The sequence below is a fragment of the Ranitomeya imitator genome, chromosome 4, assembly GCF_032444005.1.
Source record: "Ranitomeya imitator isolate aRanImi1 chromosome 4, aRanImi1.pri, whole genome shotgun sequence".
In the NCBI taxonomy this organism is placed as follows: domain Eukaryota; kingdom Metazoa; phylum Chordata; class Amphibia; order Anura; family Dendrobatidae; genus Ranitomeya; species Ranitomeya imitator.
Genome location: NC_091285.1, coordinates 379,519,988 through 379,539,244, shown reverse-complemented (window position 1 = coordinate 379,539,244; position 19,257 = coordinate 379,519,988). Strand labels below are relative to the sequence as shown.

General features: G+C 48.4%; 1 protein-coding gene across 2 annotated transcripts in view; it reads left to right on the top strand.

Annotated features, from left to right (window-relative positions):
• SUV39H2 (SUV39H2 histone lysine methyltransferase) overlaps positions 1 to 13,728 on the top strand; it is a 71,459-nt gene extending 57,731 nt beyond the window's left edge. Inside the window, exons 5-6 of one of the 2 annotated variants that reach the window (XM_069765171.1) lie at positions 8,835 to 8,964; positions 13,291 to 13,728. In XM_069765171.1, the coding sequence (XP_069621272.1) occupies positions 8,835 to 8,964; positions 13,291 to 13,394 (234 nt within the window). In that variant the 3' untranslated portion in view covers positions 13,395 to 13,728. Of the gene's footprint in view, positions 1 to 8,808; positions 8,965 to 13,290 lie in introns of both variants that reach the window. The other variant, XM_069765172.1, reaches the window with a different exon arrangement.
• The last annotated feature ends 5,529 nt before the right edge of the window (positions 13,729 to 19,257 follow it).

Sequence of the window (19,257 nt, the reverse complement as noted above, 5' to 3'; positions counted from 1 at the left end):
GACCTAATTAATTGGGGGCAGAAGGGGCATGTAAATGTAATAAATCGGGGGAGCAGGAGGTACATAGTGGGGGGGGCCATGGAAGATACAGTGACTGGTATCTTGGGGGGGGGAGGAGTACAGGGGCTAATTAATTCCTATATTAGGTGAGGGAAAGTGGCTATTTATAGTTGGTGGGGGCACAGTGGTGGATTATAATTTTTATATTTGTAATGTTGAGTTGCACGATTTATTATGTATTGTGGGTGCATGCCCGTATTCAGCTGTGTAGTGTAGAACAAAGGAAAAATGGGGAACGTTCTCTGGAAGCGGTGTGCTAGATAACTATTTTATGTAGAGACGAGTCCTGACTGGAAGAACTGATGGCGGTCTGCGCTGGATGAAGAAAGGATGAAGGACTTCAAAAAGAGACGTCACTGGTAAGTCAATGTGTTACCTGTATACTGACACTATATACTGTACTGTGTCACTGGTGATCACTGTATTATGTGGGCACTGACACTGTATACAGAGCTCTTGTGTATAATGGCACTTAGTATTTTTTTTTTTATTATTAATGATCAGTATTGTAGTTTTTGGTCACTGTGGTAGTAATATGTGATCTAGTCATGGTGTGGCAATATTTGTTCGTTGCATGTAGTATTCGGTCATTATGTGGGTGGTGTTAATATGTGGTCTGGTTACGGTGTGGCGGTACTTTTTCCTTGTATGTGGTATTATTGGTCATTTTAAAAAATGTATGTGACTCATTCCCGTAAAGAAAAATAAATAAAAATATACCTATAAAGAGTGTTGTAGATTGGAGAATGCCTGGTCACAACAATAACGTTGCCATACCATATGGGCTAATAATGTCCATTTTTTTCATTTTTTGGCGTGCTGCCTGCTTTTTTCCTTTTATATTACTTCTACAAATTGATATTTGTTTGGAATGCCTTGCACCATAAATTCCCTTTTACAGTTCTGTTCCATTTTTTCTCTTTAAAAAGAGTATTGGATATTTTCAGAAATGTTTAAAGGGACTCTGTCACCCCACAAATCGCATATGAGCTAAGGCTACTGCCATCAGGGGCTTATCTACAGCATTCTGTAATGCTGTAGATAAACCCCCGATTTATCCTGAAAGAGAGGTTATATTATACTCACCCAGGGGCGGTCCTGGTTCTGTTCCGATGGGTGTCGCGGTCCGGCGCCTCCTATCTTCATACGATGACGTCCTGTTCTGGTCTTCACACTGCGGCTCCGGCGCAGGTGTACTTTGTCTGCCCTGTTGAGGGCAGAGCAAAGTACTGCAGTGCGCAGGCGCCAGAAGAGGCCCGGTGCCTATGCACTGCAGTACTTTACGCTGCCCTCAACAGGGCAAAGTACGCCTGCGCCGCAGCCTGAAGACAAGAAGAGGACGTCATCGTAAGAAGATGGGAGGCCCTGGACTGCAACGCCCATTGGAACAGAACCGGGACCGCCCCTGGGTGAGTATAATCGAACGTCTTTCTCCTTCGCCTCATTGGGGGACACAGGACCATGGGTTATGCTGCTGTCACTAGGAGGCTGACACTAAGCTGAGACAAAAAAGGGTTAGCTCCTCCCCTGCAGTATACACCCTCATGCTGGCATCCAGAGACCCGGTTTAAGCTTAGTGTCCGTAGGAGGCACACTGAATTTTTATTCCTTATGGTTTCTTTTTTTTTCTTTTATCTATTCCGGATGAAGGGGGCGACGGATTCTTCTAAGGTCCGATCTCCCCCGAACCAACAACAGGCGAGCACGGGAGTTTCACCTCACCGTATCCTCTCCTGCGACGTGGGAGCCACTGCCTGAGCTGTCCTTTTTTGGGCGACGGTTTCTCCCCTAAAGGGCCCCGATCTCCCCTCTTTTTATACAGACGAGCACTGGTGTTTTTACCTCCAGTATCCTCCTCTGCAGCCAGGCCCCTTTTTTATTGCCGGACATCTGCCCTCTCCACCAGGTTCTACCCTCGGCTGTACAGTGGCCTTATCCCCGTGGCGTCCGTGCAGACCACACTGCATCACCAATGCTCTGAGTGACTCAGGTGGTGGACGGTTCCTCTCCACCCCCCATCCGGGGCCAGTGGATAGAGGCTTCCCAACCCCTGCACCGTCCCTATTACATGGCAGAATCCAGCAAGGAGAAATGGGGATTTTTTCCCTCTCACCTCCATATCAGGGTAAGTGTCCGGTGGGGGGTTTGGGGGGGATCGCCGGCGGTCCGGAGGGCTCCGCAAACTTGGGGCACATCTGCAGGCTGATACCGTTCGTTGGGCGGTGTCCCCGTCTTTTTCCGGCTCTTGCGGCCGCGCGCCGGGCCGAGGCCGAAAATTTAGCCCCCGGCTTCGGCCTAGCCGCTGGTCGCCACCGTTAGGCTCCGCCCACTCCTGTCAGCGTCACAGCGGCGCCGCCCCCCCGGTCCTGGCGCTTCTCGCAGCCGCCGAGATCTCTCTCCTGATCTCGGCGGCCATCTTGCAGCCGGCTTCTTCTTCTTCTCTGAGGGGAATCCTATAGCAGCTCGTCTCTCCTGGATTGCGGGACACAGGACCGGGGTAAGGAGACATCGTTAGCTCCCTTCTGCAGCGCCGCACTCTCTGGCTCGGTTTTCTTTTTATAGACCCTGTGTTTTTTCTGCATTAGAATCATGTCGCAGTCAAGGTCTAAAAAATATTCTAAGGTGCATACGACCTTTTTTTCTGCGTGTACCACCTGCCAGGTCCCACTTCCCAGGCCTCAAAGCTCTCCCCTCTGTTCTGCCTGCGATGCCCCATGTGCCCAGGAGCCCGCCACCGACTCCGGCGTACCTAGTCCCCCCCCCCGTGGGTCGCCTCGCTTTCACAGTCCGTGGATTTTTTAGCTAACGCCATCAAATCCATTCATAATCCTACCGGGGAACGAGGCAATCCGTTACAGGTGTTAAGAGATCCCTCCATAGCAGGGGAATCGTCGGCCAGCAGGGGCCGCTCTCCTCTTAAGGAGGCACGGTCATCCAGAAAACGGATCCGTACTACCTCTCCTGAGCGTTCTCCTCGCCACTCAGACTCTGGCAGCTCCACCTCTCGCTCTCCCTCTTTGGGGGCTCGCAGCGTTCACGACTCTGAACATGAGTCCGAGATATCTTTGGACCCGGAGGCTCCGGAGTTCAGAGCTACGGTTGACTCCCTTATTGTAGCAGTCAATCACGCACTTAAGGTGGATGACGACTCTAATTCCGCTCCGGAACACGCGGTCTCCTTTTCCAGAACCAAGCGTTCTCACAAATCTTTTGCCTCTCATCCAGCCTTCCTGTCACAGGGAGCGCCCAGACAAGCGCTTCACGGGTAAGAAGGACTTGGTTTCCAAGTATCCCTTCTCGGCTGATCTCGTGAAAGACTGGACGGATCCCCCTACCGTAGATCCTCCGGTCTCGCGCCTGGCTTCTAAAACTCTTCTCTCAGTCCCAGAGGGCGCTTCAATTAAGAGTCCCACTGAACGCCAGATAGACTCTCTAGCTCGGTCAGTGTACGAAGCCTCTGGCTCTTCCCTGTCTCCCTCCTTCGCTGCGGCTTGGGTGACCAAGGCTATGGTTTCCTGGGCGGATGCCCTAGCGAAATCCATTAATGAACAGGATCTCCCCTCTGAAATGGCGGACCTGGCTAAACAGTTAGCCATGGCCAGTGATTATGTGATGTTCGCATCTCTCGACGCGGCGAACTGCGCAGCATCGGCGGCTTCCAACGCCATCGCTATTAGAAGGGCCCTTTGGCTCAGAGATTGGCGCGCAGATTCCTCATCTAAAAAATCCCTGTTTTCTCTCCCTTTTCAAAGCGGGCGTCTTTTCGGCGAAAAGCTTGACCAACTTATTTCCGACGCCACAGGGGGAAAGAGCAAGTTTCTTCCCCAACAGAGGCCCAAGGCGGCCTTCCAGCGCCAGCCTTATTTTCGTTTTCGGCCTTTTCGTACCAGCTCAGCCTAGTCCAATCCCACCGGTCTTCCCAGATCGGACCGTTCCGCCCGCGCAGACAGAGACGCTCGTCCATCCTTTAGGCCTAATCCTTCCTGGCGCGGAAAACCGAGGCAGCCCAGGACCAGAGGTTCGAGACCCCCCAGATTCCCGTCTCAATGACTCGGGAACGGCGCCAGTCGATACCAGCAGAGTAGGCGGTCGTCTACTCCTTTTCCAGCAAGCCTGGCTCTCCGTCGTTTCCGACGAATGGGTCAGAGATCTGGTATCGTCTGGCTACAAGATAGAGTTCTCCTCTACTCCTCCAACCCGGTTTTTCCCCTCTCGTCTCCCCAGTTCGGAAGCTCAGTCTCGCGCCCTTCTTTGCGCCATCCACTCCCTCCGCCAGAGCGGGGTCATTGTTCCGGTCCCGGAACACGAGAGGTTCAAAGGCTTCTACTCAAACCTCTTCGTCGTGCCAAAGAAGGACGGGAAGGTGCGTCCCATTTTGGATCTGAAGCTCCTGAACAAGTGCGTAAGAGTCCGGCACTTCAGGATGGAATCGCTCAGATCGGTCATCTCTTCCATGGAAAGAGGGGAATTCTTGGCCTCGATAGACATCAAGGATGCCTATCTTCACATCCCAATTTTCCCGCCTCATCAGAGGTTCCTCCGCTTTGCCATTCTGGAGGATCACTTCCAGTTCACGGCCCTACCCTTCGGCCTCGCCACGGCGCCCAGGGTATTCACCAAGGTCATAGCGGCTGTCATGGCCATTCTTCACTCTCGAGGGGTCGTCGTGTTACCGTACTTAGACGACCTCCTCATAAAGGGCCCGTCTTTCCAAGCCTGCGAGTCAAGCGTCCACATTACCCTGGATTCTCTTTCGCGCCTGGGCTGGCTGATCAACTTGGACAAGTCCTCTCCCGTTCCTGCCCGTCGGATCTCCTTTCTGGGAATGATCCTGGACACTTCAAGGGGGCTGGTCTTGCTTCCTCGGTCCAAGGTCCAAGCGCTCCAACAGGGGGCCCGTACGCTCTGCCATTCTCGCCCGCGAACTATTCAGTTCGCCATGAAGATCCTGGGAAAGATGGTTGCGGCAATCGAAGCGGTTCCCTTCGCTCAACTCCACCTCCGCCCCCTGCAACAGGCTCTGCTGGACAACTGGGACAGGAGTCCCTTTTCTCTCGACCACCCTTGTCCCCTGTCCCCAAGGGTCAGACAGTCTCTCGTTTGGTGGACCCTGGGACCATCTCTTCGCCAGGGGAAGTCCTTCCTTCCGATCCGCTGGTTAGTGGTGACCACCGACGCCAGTCTTCTTGGCTGGGGGGCGGTGTTTCTTCACCACTCTGCCCAGGGCCGTTGGACTGTTCAGGAGTCCAGTCTCCCCATCAACATTCTAGAAATTCGTGCTATCAGACTTGCTCTGAGTCACTTCCACGCTCTGCTCGCGGGTCACCCAATACGAGTCCAATCGGACAACGTCACGGCGGTGGCTTACATCAACCACCAGGGGGGTACCCGCAGCAGGGCGGCGATGCGGGAAGTCTCCCTCATCCTTCGTTGGGCCGAAACCAACCACTCCATCATCTCGGCGGTGCACATTCCGGGAGTCGAGAACTGGGCGGCGGACTTCCTGAGCCGCCAGGGCCTTGCCTCGGGGGAGTGGGAACTCCACCCAGAGGTTTTTCACCAGATCTGTCTTCGCTGGGGGACCCCGGACGTGGATCTGATGGCGTCCAGATTGAACACCAAAGTCCACAACTTCATTGCTCGATCTCGGGATCCCCAGGCCATAGGAGTGGACGCGCTGATTTTTCCGTGGCATCAATTTCAGCTCCCATACGTGTTCCCTCCCCTTCCCTTACTGCCGAAGGTCATCCGAAAGATCAAGACGGAGGGAGTTCCGGTCATTCTGGTCGCTCCAGACTGGCCTTGTCGCGCGTGGTACGCGGAACTCGTCCAGCTCGTAGCCGACGTTCCCTTGCGGTTGCCAGACCGCCCAGACCTACTTCGCCAAGGACCGATCTACCACCAGAGCTCAGGGGCCCTACGTTTAACGGCGTGGCTGTTGAAACCTGGATTCTAACTCGTGCTGGTTTCTCTCAGCAGGTCATTCCCACCATGCTAAGTGCTCGCAAGGCGTCTTCCGCCTCTATCTACCACCGCGTCTGGAAGACCTTCTTCTCATGGTGCAGGCTCCGAGGGCACCCTCCGCTCAGGTTCTCTATCCCTTGTATCCTGAATTTCCTTCAGTCTGGTCTGGATTCCGGTTTGGCCCTGAGCTCTCTTAAAGGTCAGATCTCAGCCTTATCCGTGCTGTTCCAGCGTAGGATCGCCATCAACCTTCAGGTCAAGACTTTCATTCAGGGAGTCTCCCATGTTGTTCCTCCCTACAGGATGCCATTGGAGACCTGGGATCTCAACTTGGTCCTGGGGGTTCTCCAGGAACCGCCGTTCGAACCCCTTCAAGACGTTCCGCTCTCTGTCCTCTCTTGGAAGGTCGCCTTCCTGGTAGCGGTAACGTCCATCAGAAGGGTTTCAGAGCTCGCCGCTCTATCCTGCCGGGCACCTTTCCTTGCCTTTCATCAGGACAAGGTAGTCCTACGTCCTTCTCCGGCGTTTCTTCCAAAGGTGGTATCATCTTTCCACCTTAACGAGGACATCATTCTTCCCTCCTTTTGTCCGCAGCCCAAACATAGGGTCGAGAAGGCTCTCCATACTCTGGACGTGGTACGGGCCCTCAGGAGGTACATTTCCAGAACGGCGCACTTCAGAAAATCGGACGCCCTTTTCGTGCTCCCGGAGGGTCACAGAAAGGGTTTGGCTGCGTCTAAATCCACGATAGCCAGATGGATCCGATCTGCTATCCAGGAATCCTATCGGGTCAGGGGCAGTCCTATCCCGGCGGGGATTAGAGCTCACTCCACTCGGTCGATGGGTGCTTCCTGGGCCATCCGGCACCAGGCATCAGCGGAGCAGGTTTGCAAGGCCGCAACGTGGTCCAGCCTGCATACCTTCACAAAGCATTACAATGTTCACATCCAATCCTCTGCGGACGCGGCCCTTGGCAGGTGTATCCTGCAGGCGGCCGTTGCGCATTTGTAGTCAGATGGTACACGGAGTTACTTGGTTGTATTGTTTCCCTCCCAGGGACTGCTTTGGGACGTCCCATGGTCCTGTGTCCCCCAATGAGGCGAAGGAGAAATAGGGATTTTTGTGTGTACTCACCGTAAAATCCTTTTCTCCGAGCCGCTCATTGGGGGACACAGCACCCACCCTGGTAGCCTTACGGCTAGTTATCTTTTTTAGTCTTTGACTGTTGTTTGACATGTTATGTTCCAATGTTTTTTGATATATTGTTCTCATTATCCTACTGCTTTTGCACTTAACTGGGTCTCTGGATGCCAGCATGAGGGTGTATACTGCAGGGGAGGAGCTAACCCTTTTTTGTCTCAGCTTAGTGTCAGCCTCCTAGTGACAGCAGCATAACCCATGGTCCTGTGTCCCCCAATGAGCGGCTCGGAGAAAAGGATTTTGCGGTGAGTACACACAAAAATCCCTATTTTTCTCCTCTTTCAGGATACATCGGGGGCTTATCTACAGCATTACAGAATGCTGTAGATAAGCCCCTGATGCCGGTGGCCTTATCTCATATACGATTTTTGGGGTGAGAGAGTCCCTTTAATAGGTTAGAATAGAGTAGGACTTGACCAAAAGAGTCAATCTTGTTGTGGTGGCGGCTTAAAAAAAAAAAAAAATCTTTGGGCTCAAACAACAGCTGCTGGCTATGTATGTGATCTGTTGTTCAATGGGACCTGTTAATGTGAGGGGCCCGAAAATGTGACCTGTATGGGGCCTGAAATATCTAGTGGCAGCCCTGTGTATGTGTATAAAATGCACATTTTGTTTCATTTCCATGCAGAATACAGCCTAAGGTTCCTGTTCCTGTGGGATGCACTTTGTGTTTGCAGCCCACCTAATGTAATAGTATGGGCATCACTACTAGGCTGTAAGCCGGACACTGCACTCCATCAGTGTGCCTGGCGCCCTGTACTAGCCTTATCCGTGTGCAGTTCTAATACTAGGTGACCCCTCCATGAATTGGTAGGTGTGTGACTGCTTGTCTCATCAGTATTTTGCGCCTTTATCTCTTCCTTTATCATTGGGGTTGCTGCATCCTGTACTGCATTATCAGACCTGACAGGTTCCCTTTTAACATGTTCAATCTCTTGTTCTCATGGCAGATCAGCCATTTCCAAAGTTGCTTGGCTGAGGCTTATTGCCCTCTACCAATAAAGAACTCGTGCACGCTCTGCTCAGCATGTATCCTATAGGAGTTGGGAAGAATAGCTAACCTACAGCCATCCATGGCATCCTTCACAATTCCATATAAAACACGTTGAAAACTTTTAATTCTCTTACACGTTGCAATGTTAAACACATACAACACATGGATGGAAACAGTGCTGTATGTATTTGTTTTTTTACAGACCCATAGACTTGTATTGGCTCTTGTCATTCTTGCTGCCAGATTAAACAGACCTGTCTCCTTGTGTTTTGCATTGTCCATCGCAGCATGGGCTATAAAGGCTACATGTGGCATCTGTGGAAAAAAAAACGGATGCCACACGTACTCCAAACATGGACATGCAAAGGAGGCCTAAGGCGTGTTGCCATTTTTACAGCTGGAAAATACTGACCTTGCAGTTTTCTTCCTGACCATGCATCTTTTTTTTTCTTTGTAATTCGGACTACCTCTCAGACTACTCAGTATTCACCAGTCTGCCCTCCCCCACCTGTTCATTCATTCATTGCTTTATACAGATTTTTTGATACATAAAAACGTTCATAATATTGATTTGTACCTAACCCTTACAGGTCTTGTTTATTGTCTTGGATTTTAGTGTGATCCCAATCTTCAGGTATACAACGTATTTATTGATAATCTGGATGTACGTCTACCTCGAATTGCACTATTTTCAACAAGACCGATTAAAGCTGGAGAGGAACTGACATTTGATTACCAAATGAAAGGTATGAGTGTTGTAACTCATATATGTAATAGGCTGCAGAATGTAAGATAAACACATTGTGCATGTTACATCAGATGGACATTTTGTGCAGATGCATTCAGCTGTATAATCTTGTGCCTCCATCCACTTATTTTGATAGGTCTCCCGTTGACACACACATTTTTTTTTTTGTAGCGCTGTAGTGGTGCTCCTAATCTAAGGTCCCTGCAGTTAATCTTGTACTTACCCACCGCAGTGGTCACTTTCTATTGCTGCTGCCCCCGCCAGTGGCCAGTAGTTTGTGACCTGCTGGATTACTCTTGTTTGCTGGGTGAGTCAGAGGTCACTTTTCAGTGTATTTCTGAGAGCCTCGTTCTGGCAGATTTGCATGGAGAGCTTGTGACAAGTTACTTCTGACTTCCGACCAGTCAGAAATTATGGTCACAAGATGGCACCGTAGGACCAGAGTAGTTCCTATTAAAGGTAAAGACAGCGGCAGGTAAGTAGAAGACTACGGGAAGGGATCTGAAATTTGAAGCACCACTACAGTGCTGAAAAAAAAGTTTGAGTATTTCTTTAAATGGACTTGCCATCCTTTAAAAGGCAATGTAAACTACTTATACTGTAATATAAAAGATTTGGTCCCTAATGAGGTCTCCCCAGTGCACGCTTGCCATGACAGTGGGCTCGCTGCACCATTCCGCCCCCTCTTTCAACATGCTGTGCTCCTGTCCTTAGCTTGATTGACAGCACTGGTTTGCATAGCAAACGCTGCCTGAATTGAATCACTAGCTCTGCTTGTCCACTGACACTGCAGACAATCCAGGCAGCGTTTGCTCTAAGCAAGCGAGCACTGTTCTTTAAGCTTAAAGGGGGGTGTAATGGTGCTCCGAACCCTTAGCCCCGAACACTTACAGTCATGGCCAAAAGTATTCACACTCCTGCAATTCTGTCAGATAATACTCATTTTCTTCCTGAAAATGATTGCAAACACAAATTGTTTGGTATAATTATCTTCATTTAATTTGTCTTAAATATAAATAAAAAAACACAAAAAGAATTGTCCTAAAGCCAAATTGGACATAATTCCACACCAAACATAAAAAAGGGGGTGGACAAAAGTATTAGCACTGTTCGAAAAATCATGTGATTCTTCTCTAATTTGTGTAATTAACAGCACCTGTAACTGACCTGTGGCACCGAACAGGTGTTGGCAATAACTAAATCACACTTGCAGCCAGTTGACATGGATTAAAGTTGACTCAACCTGTGTCCTTGTGTGTACCACATTGAGCATGGAGAAAAGAAAGAAGACCAAAGAACTGTCTGAGGACTTGAGAAACCAAATTGTGAGGAACCATGAGCAATCTCAAGGCTACAAGTCCATCTCCAAAGACCTGAATGTTCCTGTGTCTACCGAGCGCAGTGTCATCAAGAAGTTTAAAGCCCATGGCACTGTGGCTAACCTCCATAGATGTGGACGAAAAAGAAAAATTGACAAGAGATTTCAACGCAAGATTGTGCAGATGTTGGATAAAGAACCTCGACTAACATCCAAACAAGTTCAAGCTGCCCTGCAGTCCGAGGGTACAACAGTGTCAACCCGTACTATCCGTCGGCATCTGAATGAAAAGGGACTGTATGGTAGGAGACCCAGGAAGACCCCACTTCTTACCCCGAGACACAAAAAAGCCAGGCTGGAGTTTGCCAAAACTTACCTGAAAAAGCCTAAAACATTTTGGAAGAATGTTCTCTGGTCAGATGAGACAAAAGTAGAGCTTTTTGGGCAAATGCATCAACATAGAGTTTACAGGAGAAAAAAAGAGGCATTCAAAGAAAAGAACACTGTCCCTACAGTCAAACTTGGCGGAGGTTGCCTGATGTTTTGGGGTTGCTTTGCTGCCTCTGGCACTGGACTGCTTGACCGTGTGCATGGCATTATGAAGTCTGAAGACTACCAACAAATTTTGCAGCATAATGTAGGGCCCAGTGTGAGAAAGCTGGGTCTCCCTCAGAGGTCATGGGTCTTCCAGCAGGACAATGACCCAAAACACACTTCAAAAAGCACTAGAAAATGGTTTGAGAGAAAGCACTTGAGACTTCTAAGGTGGCCAGCAATGAGTCCAGACCTGAATCCCATAGAACACCTCTGAAGAGATCTAAAAATGGCAGTTTGGAGAAGGCACCCTTCAAATATCAGGGACCTGGAGCAGTTTGCCAAAGAAAAATGGTCTAAAATTCCAGCAGAGCATTGTAAAGAAACTCATTGATGGTTACCGGAAGCGGTTAGTCGCAGTTATTTTGGCTAAAGGTTGTGCAACCAAGTTTTAGGCTGAGGGTGCCAATACTTTTGTCTGGCCCATTTTTGGAGTTTTGTGTGAAATGATCAATGTTTTGCTTTTTGCTTCATTCTCTTTTGTGTTTTTTTTTCATTTAAGACAAATTAAATGAAGATAATACCAAAGAATTAGATGGTAGATATTAATAAGAGTATTATCTGACAGAATTGCAGGGGTGTGAATACTTTTGGCCATGACTGTACACATCAAATAAAGTTGTTTTTTTTTTCCTGACAAAGGAGGGTAAATCTTTACTGCAGGTATAAGTTTTATAGGGTTAAGTCTTCTATGACACAATAAGTAGTTTTAAATAGCATTTTAAGGGTGACTAGCTGCTTTTAATGTGTAAGACTATCAAAGCCTCGCTCTGGATCTGATGGTCTTGCATTGAGATGTGACCTCCAGCTCGCCCCGCGGACTGGAGCGATCCGACAGGTCACAAACCTCAGAAGACAACCAGAGCGGCGCCAATAACTGATGAAGATGGCGGATAGTTAGTACATTACAAGGGTAGGGAATTTACATTAGTGGCACCACTTCAGCAGTAGAATTAAAAAAAAAAAAAAAAAAAAAAAAATGTGGTGCTTTAGCTGGAATAAGGAATGATGTGAACAAACCTCAATTTAGTTTTACGTCTCTTTTGTTCAAAGAGGATGTTGCCAGATTTCTTATTTAAAACTGACTGCATTGTTTAAAAAAAGTTTTCTAGGTAAACTCCTGCAGTCACTGGATATTTCCTGATTGTGAAACTCATGATTTCCCTGTAGTTACAGCACAAGTGGGCTTTAAAATATGCAGGTTGCAGGCTAGATTCTTCTTCTGTCAATATTCTACTGATAAGGATGTTTGTACATTCCTGTAAAGGGAACCTGTCACCCCTAAAATCGAAGATGCGCTAAGCCCACCGGCATCAGGGTTTATCTACAGCATTCTGGAGTGCTGTAGATAAGCCCCCCGATGTATCGTGAAAGATGAGAAAAATAGGTTAGATTATACACACCCAGGGGCGGGGCGGTCCGTTCCGATGGGCGTCGCGGTCCGGGGCCTCCTATCTTCTTATGATGACATCCTTTTCTTGTCTTCACGCTGCAGCTCCGGCTCCGACGTACTTTGTCTGCCCTGTTGAGGGCAGATCAAAGTACTGCAGTGTGCAGGCGCTGGGCCTCTCTGACCTTTCTCAGCACCTGCGCACTGCAGTACTTTGCTCTGTCCTCAACAGGGCAGACAAAGTACGCCGGAGCCGCAGCGTGAAGACAAGAAGAGGACGTCATCGTAAGAAGATGGGAGGCCCTGGACTGGACCGCGACGCCCATCGGACCGGAACAGAACCGGGACCGCCCCTGGGTGAGTATAATCTAACCTCTTTTTCTCATCTTTCAGGATACATCGGGGGCTTATCTACAGCATTCCAGAATGCTGTAGATAAGCCCCTGATGCCAGTGGGCTCAGCTCACCTTTGATTTTGGGGGGTGACAGGTTCCCTTTAACTCAATCTCTGCCCTCCTTGCTTGACTGACAGCTCCTCAGTGTCTGTACTGCCACAGAGATCTCACACTGCTCTTTACTAGTGGTCAGGCTGGGTGGGCTTAAGCTGAATGTATTTAGATTTATGAGATGTTTCATTCTATAATTTGACTCCTCTTAACATTTTAATATAGAGCTGATAACTGTTTATTAAGTACAGTATATTGCTATAAACTCTATCCTCTAGTTGACCATTTTAATCCATGGTGAAAGGGATTTAAAAGGAGAAACCTAGTCAATGTGATCACATTAGTGAAGTGTCTGATCATAAACCTCTGTGTATTACTAGAACAAAAGGGCTCAGATGTGCTTCATTGATTCTAATAAATATCTGTGCACTATAGAGCTACTTCATTTTGGAAATAGGTGATGTAATCTTCTTACAGTGACCATAAGGCATGTGGTAGATACTTGTATTTTCTTCTCTGTTGACAGATGCAACTGTTAAAGTAGATGTGATTTAACCTGTACTTTTTTGGTTGCAGGTTCAGGAGACCTCAGCACAGATTCTATTGAATTGAGTCCAGCTAAGAAGCGAGTGAGAACGGCATGCAGATGTGGAGCTGCTAGCTGTAGACGATACCTTTAAATTAATGTTTTCTTATTTTACTATGCTGTGATAAGGTTTATTTTAAAAGGCACAATGAGAGCGTTCCTTTTTTTTTTTTTTTTTTGAGTATAAAGTATGTGATCTTCTAATGTGCAAAATAAATGCAACTGTTTTCTTTTTATTCTGGTATAAACTTAAATTGTATATTATAAATTTATTTTATTCTATTTTATTTTTTTAAGTGGTTTCCATATAAAGTGGGAATGAAGTAAAAAAACAGCAAGCAAATAGTGTTATATGTACTTATTTTGGTAAAAGCAGCTCTTTATTCTGTGGAGTATTTTATTAAACATGCTGTCAAGGATTTTCAAAAGGCTGTCCATTCCATTACTTATCATTACTCACACAAAAGACTCCAAACAGCTAAGAGTGCCCTTAACCATTCAGTCATTTTCTGCAATGAAATTCAATGGAAAGGCTCAAAAGACGCAATGGTGGTTTTTTATTATTATTTAGCATTTTTAAGACTTCCCACAAAGTATGAGAGAGAAAAAATAAAAAAAATGCTGCCAGTCTAAGAAAGACAGACATGGGCTCAGGAAATTACCAAATGGATGCTTCAGGACAAACTCTTGGGAAAACTCATCTTTATTCGGACTCCCATGACAGCACTACGAGAGAGGGGATCCGCCCTTCAGGAACAGGAAACCTACAGATACAAAAGGGCGGCACCTCTCCCCCTGCATCAGTTGGTTTCCTGTTCCTGGAGGGACAGGATCCTACAGATTTCATCTCGTAAGGAGCCCAGGCCGGCCGGTCGAATCTGGTAGCGGGGGGGTCTCCTACCTCGACCGGTGCGGAAAGTCCTGGAGACGCCACGGTGGTCCAGGCTGGACTGCACGTCAGTGGCGTTGGCAGCAGGGAGCAGGGTCCGGAGGATTCCTTGTCTCCGGAAGCCGGCGTTGGTAAGTTTCATTTCCCCCCCCCTGAGCAGACGGCGGCAGTGAGGTGCGGTGGTGTGGTTGCGGCGTCGGAAGTGGGCGCCGTCCGGAGCACTGCTGGGCATTCCCGGCGTCCTGCATCGCTCACTGAGCGTTTCCGGAACGCTGGGGCGCCGGGGGTGGAGCCGGCAGGCGCTTCCGGTTTGCGGGTTGACTGCGCATGCGCGGTCCTTCCAAGATGGCGGCGCCCATGGTCCGGTCGCCGGTTCTTCTGTACTACCACCGCTAACCTCCCAGCTGCAGCCTGATCATCAGGAACCAATGGGGACACGCCAGATGGCCTGCTGACCGGAATACAGGGGGATATAAGCAGGTGTTGGCGATAGAACCCTGCTTTTGGCCACAGCTTCATCATGGCAGATGATGGTGAGCAGCAGCCTCAACTTCTGGATAAAGTACGGCAGGAAGCCGTGGGAAAGGATATCAGAAGTGACCAGTCCAGCCGTAAAAGCTCGTCCAGGCAAGGATCTAGAGCTTCGACTGGCAAGGAGCCCCCTCGTGTTCCGGTACCTTTCTCTTTCACGTACACTGGTAAGTGATCTACGTGAGTGTTCACTCAGTGACGCGGGCCCCTTATACTTTGTCATTCTAGGGGAAGAGAAGTGCAAAGTCGAAACATAAGGAGTGTGCCCTATGTGAAGTTCCCTTACCAGATTCCTACCCTAAAAAATTGTGTGCCTCCTGTATACAACAGACGGTGAGGTTTACAGGAGTGGAAGGGTTGAGTGACATCAGGCTAGATAGATGGTATCTCCCTTATTGTCCTCCCCTAGGTAGCGGAAGAATCTGCTTCTACGGCTAATCTGCGTGAGATGATCCGTACAGAAGTAAGGGAATCCCTGCGGTCTATGTCCCAGGCGGGAAGTTCAAAACAGAGAGCCTCGGTGATCTCTGATTCGTCAGAGGAAGATAAAGAGGAAGGTTCTTATCGCTCAAATCTCTCTTCCTCGTCATCAGAAGAGGAATCTGGCCGATTCTGTCTGCCTCTGGACCGGGTGGATAAGTTAGTCAAGTCGGTCAGAGGTACGATGGGCCTAGAAGAGCCTAAGACTCAGCTTTCCCGTCAGGAGCTAATGTTCAGCGGCTTGGAACACAAGAAACGCAGATCCTTCCCGGTGATTGATAAGATTCAAGACCTGATTCTCCGGGAATGGAAAAAACCGGAGAAGAAAGGTTCTTTGCCACCGGCTTTAAAGCGCAGGTATCCCTTTGAAGATACGGATGTGGATACCTGGGACAAGGCCCCTAAATTAGATGCGGCGGTGGCGAAGGCATCTAAGAAAGCAGCTTTACCTTTCGAGGACATGGGGTCCCTTAAAGACCCTCTTGACAGGAAGGCGGAGATCTTCCTTAAGGGTACGTGGGAGATGGCAGCCGGATCCTTGAGGCCAGCAGTGGCTGCGACTTGTACAGCCAGATCCCTAATGGTCTGGTTGGAACAGTTGGAATCCCAGCTTAAAGAAGGCGCCTCCAGGAATTCTATTCTAGGTGCGCTTCCAGTGATTCAGGATGCTGCGGCTTTCTTGTCGGACGCGTCAGTGGACTCGGTCAGAATGGCGGCCAGAGCAGCAGGACTCTCCAACGCGGCTCGTAGAGCCTTATGGTTGAAGTGTTGGTCGGGGGATATCCAGTCAAGATCCAAATTATGCGCTATCCCATGTAAAGGGGAATATCTCTTTGGGCCAACCTTGGATGAGCTGCTCGAAAAGGCTGGAGATGATAAGAAGAAATTTCCTAATTTGTCATCAGCTTCTTACCGGCGTCCATTTAACAGAAGGAGATTTGGTCGTGGAAGGAAGCGCGCATCCTCACCCTCTAGAGAAAATTTTAGATGGGAGGATAGACGCAGGAGAGGTACGGGTTACATGTTTCGCCGTTCCTCAAAAGAACGTAAGAAACCAGACCAATGACTAGCAATCCCTGTGGGAGGGAGATTGTCAACCTTCTCTTCCGCTTGGACTAACATCACGAATAGTGTCTGGGTCCGAGGTATTGTATCGGAAGGCCTAAAATTGGAATTTGTTCATTGGCCTCGTGATAAGTTTATGTTAACCCCCTTGCGTTCCTCCACTATTGAGCAGACGGCCTTAGAGTCAGAGGTCATGACTTTATGCCGTAAAAATGTACTGATTGAGGTTCCGGAGTCAGAGAGAGGAAGAGGATTCTACTCTCCTCTTTTTTTGATTCAAAAACCAGACAAGTCGTTCAGGACTATTATCAATCTTAAATCCCTTAATGAATACCTGGTTAATAACACGTTTAAAATGGAGTCAATCAGTTCTGCAATAAAGATGTTGTTTAAACACTGCTTCATGGTAGTTGTGGACTTAAAGGATGCATACTATCATGTTCCTATCCACGAAAACTTCCAGAAGTTTCTACGTGTGGCGGTGTCTATGGGAGGTATTGTTCGCCATTTTCAATTTAGAGCCCTTCCCTTCGGCCTCTCAACGTCTCCCCGGGTATTTACTAAAGTAGTTGCGGAGGTTATGGCGCACTTACGTGAATCCGATATTCTCATTGTTCCTTATCTGGATGATTTCCTAATAGTGGGGAACTCAGTAGACCATTGCCTGGCTCAGGTTAAAACAGCTATATTTAAACTGGAAAATCTGGGCTGGATCATAAATTATGATAAATCCCGATTGCAACCCCTAAAGACCCAGAGGTTCCTAGGGCTGCTGTTAAATTCCGAGTCCCAACAATGCTGTCTTCCGCCTGATAAATTGCTTCATATCCAACAACAGGTGTTAAAAGCAATTAATAAACCATCCATGACCCTTAGACAGGCTATGTCTTTGTTAGGTTCCCTAACTTCCTGTATCCCCGCCGTCCGTTGGGCCCAGTTCCACTCCAGGCCTTTACAGTTTGACGTACTACATTATGATAGGGTCTTACAGGGTTCCTTGCAGGGTCAGATGACATTGAGTCCAGGGGTTCTTACATCTCTTAGATGGTGGCTAGAGGAAGACAATCTGTCAGCAGGAGTTCCCTGGGTGACTCAGGTGACTCGGGTAATCACAACAGACGCCAGCCCCACGGGGTGGGGGGCACACATGGGTGACGTGGTAGTCCAGGGTCTATGGGACCCCCAAATGTCAGCCTCTTCCAATCAGAAGGAGTTGATGGCAATTGAATTCTCAATTAAGGAACTCCTCGTGTATCTACAGGGTCACCATGTCAAAATCCTCTCCGACAACCAGGTGGCAGTGGCCTACGTGAATCACCAAGGTGGAACACGCTCCGAGTTCCTGATGGAAATAGCGGACCGCCTGCTCCGGATAGCGGAAGACCATTTTCTATCTTTAACAGCAGTGCATATAAAAGGGAAGGAAAATATAAGGGCGGACTTTCTAAGTCGAAACACCTTAAGACAAGGAGAATGGTCTCTGAACTCAAAAATCTTCAACCAAATTGTCCGCAGGTGGGGTCATCCAGAGGTGGACTTATTTGCCAGCAAGGACAACAGAAAAACGAAAATATTCTGTTCCTTGAATCCCAGGGAATATCCGCTGGCAGTGGATGCCTTCCTGATCAGATGGGATTTCCGATTGGCATATGCGTTCCCCCCGCTAAACCTGTTGCCTCTGGTGGTCAGAAAGATAAGGGAAGATCAAGCGAGAATCATACTGATCGCTCCGTTCTGGCCCCGAAGAGCTTGGTTCTCCTGGCTCAGGACCATGTCGGTGGAAGACCCCTGGGTACTGCCGGACATCCCGGACCTACTTCATCAAGGTCCGATCAACCATCCACAAGTGAAGGGTCTCCATTTGACGGCATGGTCTTTGAGAGGTCACTGTTAAAAAACAGAGGATTTTCTCCAAATCTCATTGATACCCTTATGAAGAGTAGAAAACTCATAACAACTAAGATCTACTCTAGAACTTGGAGGAAGTTTCTGGCCTCTTCAAATTTTAATATCGAAGAGGGTTTACCAATTAACCAGATTCTAGAATTCCTGCAGAGAGGGCTAGAGCTAAATCTATCCACGAGTACGCTAAAAGTACAAGTCTCAGCCCTAGGGGCCCTATTTTCTTGTAACATTGCTGGTAATTATTGGGTATCAAGGTTCATCAAAGCAGCTAGTAGGTCCAGACCTATACACAGGAATAGGTCAATGCCTTGGGATCTCAATCTAGTCCTCTCTGCTTTGACTAAAGAACCGTTTGAGCCTTTACATTCAGCCTCACTTAAATTACTATCCCTCAAAACAGCATTTTTGGTGGCAATTACATCTCCTCGTAGGGTAGGAGACATACAGGCTCTTTCTAGGCTGTCCCCCTATACAGAGTTTCTACAGGACAGAGTAGTCCTCAGACCAGATCCAGCTTATTTACCTAAGGTGGTCTCAGATTTTCATAGATCTCAGGAGATAGTTCTACCATCATTTCTCCCTAATCCTTCTAATTCCAAAGAACAGTTACTCCATACGTTAGATGTTAGGAGATGTCTCTTAGAATATATTTCAGTCACTGATGCTTGGAAGAGAGAGGAGGCTTTGTTTCTATCCTTCCAAGGTCCCAGGAAGGGTCTTAGAGTGTCAAAGTGCACGTTAGCGAAGTGGATTAGGGAGGCTATCTCTCTGGCTTATACTGCAGGTGGAGGTCCTGTTCCGCAGAATCTGAGGGCACATTCCACCCGGGCCATGGCTACATCCTGGGCTGAAAGATCTGGAGTTTCCATCGACCAGATATGTAAGGCGGCTACGTGGTCATCCCCTTCCACCTTTTTCAAGCACTATAGGTTGGACTTGGGGTTCTCTTCTGATCTCACCTTCGGGTTAAGGGTGCTACAGGCTATAGTCCCTCCCTAAGGTAGTTTACATCTCTGTAATTCTCTCGTAGTGCTGTCATGGGAGTCCGAATAAAGCATTAAGCTACTTACTGGTAGCAGCATTTTTC